The following is a 5,621-nucleotide window of genomic DNA, read 5'->3' on the forward strand; positions in this document are numbered from 1 at the left end:
GAACATGTTCAGGAGAAATCGCAGAAGGAGCTAGGTCACTTATCTCCCCGATCCTCTTCCCTGGATGAACTGCCCCTCGAATGGCTTACCCAACCTGTATTCTCCAGCTGGTGGAAATATATATATAACACGCGATAGAGATTACGGATACCTAGAAACTCGACACCAGTGAGTGAGTGAGTGATCCATGTGTCGGCTTCCTATAATTACAGACAGGCAACGTACAACTACCGCTGGGTAAAGGCTTAAAAAAATTGGATAGTTGGACCCGAGGTTTAAAACTGAACTATAATCATGTTCATTTTATTATGTTATTATTATGTCCTTCGCAATTGTTTTACATTCAGGTAAACAAGCTCATTTGCCAATGTTTCAACACGTAAAACGTACACTATGAAGATATGTTGGCGAAACGTTCATAGTTACCCCCTTGTATTGCCACTTTGCGAAGGCGTGACCTTTACCTGTACTCGATGTTACCGGATGGAAAACAATTCCCAATTGTAGGACACTTTAGGCATTTTAAAAGTTGGATTTTTATAACAAACACACCTCTAGACTGTTCATGACTGATCTCACATAATCACAATATATACTCATGGCAATAATGGTTGTAAAAAAACAACAACTTCGAACTTGTTGTTTCTCTTGTCCCATGACATCTTTTCGTTCAATACAAAACATCCAAATGCACTAGGATGACGTTCCATATATTTACATCACAGTGTGTAACAACATTTTCAGTTACTCATATTATGGTTACCATGAAGATCCGGGTTAGTAATGATCTTCAGCAATGTATGCTTGTCGTAAGAGGCGACGAACTGGATCGAGTGGTCAGACTCGCTGACTTTGTTGACAATCCCAATTGTGTACATCGATGCTCATGCTGTTGATCACTGGGTTGTCTTGTCCAGACTCGATTATTTACAAACCGCCGCCATATTGCTGGAATATTGGTGAGTGCGGCGTGAAACTAAACTCACTCTCTCACAGATTATGGATGATGCACATACCATAACTTCTTATCCCTCCGGTGTAAAAGTCAGGGGGATATTGGCCACGACTCCGTTCGTCCACAACCATTTAGTTTCCAGAGCACAACTCAAACATTATTCATTACCTTTCAACAAAACATCACAGATAATCAAGGAGATTCTGAAGTGGTGCATTTGCTATTTGCGAATATTTAAACTGTAATATTTAATTTTTTGTTTCCATAGCAACATGATGAAAGGGAAAAATATGAGTGTCGCGTCTGGAATATAACTAAAAACACATTCAACGTTTTTCATACTTGGGACAAGTCTAAATCAGGAGCTAAAGTGGTAACTTTTGTTGTTTCCATTGCAACAAGTTTGATTTGGGCTCTGTTCACACTGATTTGTTTGCCCTGATAATTATTCCTTCCTGAAGATCTACAAAGACGAACACCAAGTTGTCAACTGGTGCCATGACGGGTTTCAGAGAACTATATATTTTTCCTTTCCATACCAACAGATTTTACTTTGACTCATGTAGGTGTGTACCTGATATAGCAATAGGACGTTCCAAATGCCAAGTCTATGGTATTGTTATAATAGCTCAATAAGCACTCTTGTATTCAAACAGAAAGATTAGAGAGAAACTCTGATATGATTCTCTCGATTTCAGATTGCGACGTCCCGGGAGGAGAAAGTGACGGAATTTCTGACCTGTGTGATCTGCCAGGATCTCTACACAGACCCGTGTACACTGAGGTGTGATCACACATTCTGCAGGAAATGTGTCAACTCATACATCGACAACAGACCAGATGCTGTACAGTCCAAGACCATCCCCTGTCCCTGCTGTCGACAAAATACCAAGGTCCCCGACCCTAGGAGGCCGGTGGAGGAGTGGGCGAGGCAGATCAAAGCCAGCATCATTATACAGGGGCTGATTGACACACATGAACCGTCTACAAGTAATACAGGTGCGACAACCCTTGCAAATATTTGCTGACATACTGATTATTAGGAGTCAACTTGATCCTTATATATTGTGTATGATAAAAGCATTAAATCCCATGAAGCCCTTGAAAATACATATCTCTAAAATAGCCTACAAAGTTATAAGAAGTAATGCAATGCACTGATAGATATTCAGGGTAGGCATCTGTGATTTGAACTGTACATTGTAAGCGTAATTGTACGTGATGAAACTACAATGGTAAGTGGGTGAAATGTGTTTACTCCACTATTAGCATTAATCAAGCCAGGAGCCCTGACTCTTTACACATCAAATACATGTGGGTACGGGGCGGTGGGGTAGCCTAGTGGTTAAAGCGTTCCTCGTCACGCCGAAGACCCGGGTTCCATTCCCCACATGGTTCAATGCGTGAAGCCCATTTCTGGTGTCCCACGCCGTGATATTGCTGGAATAGTGCTAAAAGCGGCGTAAAACTAAACTCACTCACTCACTCACATGCGGGTACATTGAACACTGGCCTGTACCACCACCCTGCCTGTGCCTTAACCCCCCTGGGTGCCACAAGGGATGGTTGGTTGGTTTTATAGTTTTAGGGCGACGTGGGCCAATAAGAGGCCTATTTGCGCCCAACAGGGACACACATAGCGGAGTTATGCCCCCTTATCTTTCAACGTGTTTGCCCTCTCAGTCGTCTTTTGACGTCATAGAAGAAAATCCATTTATTGTGACTCATTTTTAATGTTGAGCGTATAATGTTATGCATAAGCACATAAACTCATTTCATACACACTTATGTCGTTCAGATATCAGGCTTTCTACGCTCACACTTTCAGTAGAGATGCCAAATCAAGAAAATCGTAGCACAGTGTTTTTAACGGTGCACGATAAAAAGCGGAGAAATTTACTGTTTTTAACGCATAACCAAAAATTTGACAACATTTATCAGTGTCTATTTCTCAAACCGCCGAGGTAGTTGCACTTTTATTTATACCAACGGATAGGAAATTTAACATTCTACATTTCTGTGTAATTGTATAGCCGTACACAGATCCAGGACCACGCGAGCGCAATTCTTGCACAACGTTCACTTTTCAAACCTTTTGAAAATGGGCACCTGAAATAAACCTCGGCATCCAGGGGGTTAAACAGGAATGATTTTACCTGGATTATCGTTGTGGTAGGCAATAGTGATCAGAACTGTACATTTATACGCGTTATTGTATCTAATGAATCTACATGGGAAAGTTGTGAAATGAGATTACATCACTGTCACACATCAAACCCATGTCAGTAAATTGAACACAAGTCTTCAGCCGGACAAGCCAACACTTTACCCTGTACCCACCACCCTATCTATGCCTTAAAGACAGGAACGGGTTTACCTGGATAACCATTGGCATGTCCACTTTCAGGTTCTTTTTCGGGCTGCTCGCAATGTGAGAAGTTAGGGGTCACAGCTTCAGGAGCATTATGTTGCTCAGTGTGTGAAGTGTTCCTCTGTGAGAGATGTGTCAAGATGCATCGTGCAAGTCCAGCATCACATGACCATGAAATATGTGACCTTTCAGGAGAGGTGAAGGTCAAAAGACGCAAGGTTGTATGCAGGGAACACAAGGGTGAGGTTATAAAGTTCGTCTGTAAAGACTGTCAGAAAGCCGTGTGTCAGACATGTTGCGTTGTTTACCACGAGAAATGTGAGTCTGTCGTTACCATGGAGTCCGTGATGCCAACCATAAAGTATCACTTGAGAAAGAACGTGAATGAATTGTCAAAGAAAATAGAGAGAAACCAAATGCTGCTTCAGAAAAGGCACACACAAATTACTAGAATAGAGAAAACTAAAGTAGATATTGAAAACCACATCAAATCTGCTGTTGAGAGAGTCATCGCCAGCATCAGACAAAAGGAAAAACAGCTGATGAATGAAGTCAAGGACATTACAGATAAACAAACACAGCAACTTAAGGCAGATATTAAACTTGAAGAGATCGAGATGCAGATGTACAGACAACATTGTGAGTTCATTGACCAGGCCTTGGTATCGGACTGTGAGATGGACCTGTATGACGCGTATCAGGCCTGGGAGTCTGGAGCTGTAGAGATTGAGGATGTCAGGGATACAGAGGCAGCAGACACCCGGAGAATAGATGACGTCATCTTTACACCTGACACTGACAACTTCTGAAAGGCCCTAGATAACCTGCAGTTGGGGAAGATTGACGTCACATACCAGGATCGAGAGCAATATCTGCCAATTCCAGTGCTGGTTAGCACGATAGATGGGAGGGTGTCGGGTGATGATGAGGAGCCTTACCTACAAGACGTTACAGTTCTGGTTGTAGATGGTGTACAGACATGTGTTGTTACGGACCTCAAAAATAAGTGTGTGAAATCATACTTCACAAGAAATAATCATTCATGCCACAGTAAGCTTCCCCTGGATAACACTCCACATGGGATGACACAGTTGAATGAGAAGCAGGTGATGGTTGCTGTCAAAGAGTCCCTCCAGATTGTAACAGTAGAAGTGACCCCTGACCTGATGCTGCTCTCTACCATCACAACCCGTTCCGGTTACTGCAGTTTGGCTGTTCTGAATCCTTCATGTCTAGCAGCAGGTCGTTGGAAATGTGTTGATATCCTGGACATTTCTGGACACGTGTTGAGGTCAGTCCCTACACAAAATGATGACTCGTTGTTTACCTTCCCCTGGTACATGTGTGTCAACACCAAGGGCAACATACTCGTGTCTGACTGTGGGAAGACGTCTGTGACATGTCTGACGTCCGAGGGGGATGTTGTGTGGAGATACGCCCCTACCGAAGCCGGTGCACTCAGCTTCCCTTGTAATATCACAACTACCACGACAGGAGATATCTTGCTTCTAGACACTGCCAGGGTGATACAGCTGACAGAGTCGGGGGAGTTTGTCAGAGAATATCGACACATCGTTGATTATCCACGGGGATTGTATGTAGACAGTCATGACACAATGTACGTGTGTAGCCTAACTCAAATACTGGAATTAAAATTCATATAGTCATACAATCACTGCATGCATCCTAGCATCAGTAAAACATGAGCTACACTATAACAGATCAGAAAAGATATTTTCGATTAGATTGTATAGTGTTTGTAAAGTCACCAGAAGTACCTTCCATGTCATTAAGCACAACACATCAGCTCAGCACGTTCTCTTCGGTGACTTCCTGCAGGTTCTCGTGGACAGAACGTCAGAGATCTGATAAGTCAGAGATCTGAGTAAAAGAGATCTGATGTAAGTAAAGTCAGAGATCTGATGTAATGATGGCGTCTTACTGAGATATGGTACTTGTTGTTACTCTGCCTGTTCAGCATTGAGGGGTGTCACGGCGCCAACTACCTTCCAGGGAGACTGGACAGAACATGATCCAGAATGGTAAGCATATACACAACCAGATTGTTGATACAACCATTTATTAAAACTAAGTACCCGCTCAAGCATGAATGGGTTTGCACCTCAAGCACAACAACACGCCGCTAAGAACAACAAGTAGCTAGCTATTCTTCAAAGGCATTTTAGAAGTTGGTGTAGTGATTCAAGACAAATCTTATGGATATCATCTTGATTTATTTTTCACAACGTTTCTGGGCTAGAAGAAGGGCAAGAACTAGCTCAGAAACGTTGTGAA

The 5,621-nt window shown here is 42.6% G+C and overlaps 1 protein-coding gene across 1 annotated transcript; it reads left to right on the forward strand.

The window, feature by feature from the left end:
• The first annotated feature begins 764 nt into the window (after positions 1 to 764).
• On the forward strand, positions 765 to 4,135 carry LOC124283434 (E3 ubiquitin-protein ligase TRIM56-like). Its single transcript, XM_046719490.1, has 3 exons — positions 765 to 776; positions 1,654 to 1,954; positions 3,363 to 4,135. The coding sequence occupies exons 1-3, from the start codon at positions 765 to 767 to the stop codon at positions 4,133 to 4,135; spliced, it is 1,086 nt and encodes a 361-aa protein (XP_046575446.1).
• The last annotated feature ends 1,486 nt before the right edge of the window (positions 4,136 to 5,621 follow it).

Source organism: Haliotis rubra, unplaced genomic scaffold (genome assembly GCF_003918875.1).
Source record: "Haliotis rubra isolate DU_JTF1 unplaced genomic scaffold, ASM391887v1 Scf315, whole genome shotgun sequence".
NCBI classification, from domain to species: domain Eukaryota; kingdom Metazoa; phylum Mollusca; class Gastropoda; order Lepetellida; family Haliotidae; genus Haliotis; species Haliotis rubra.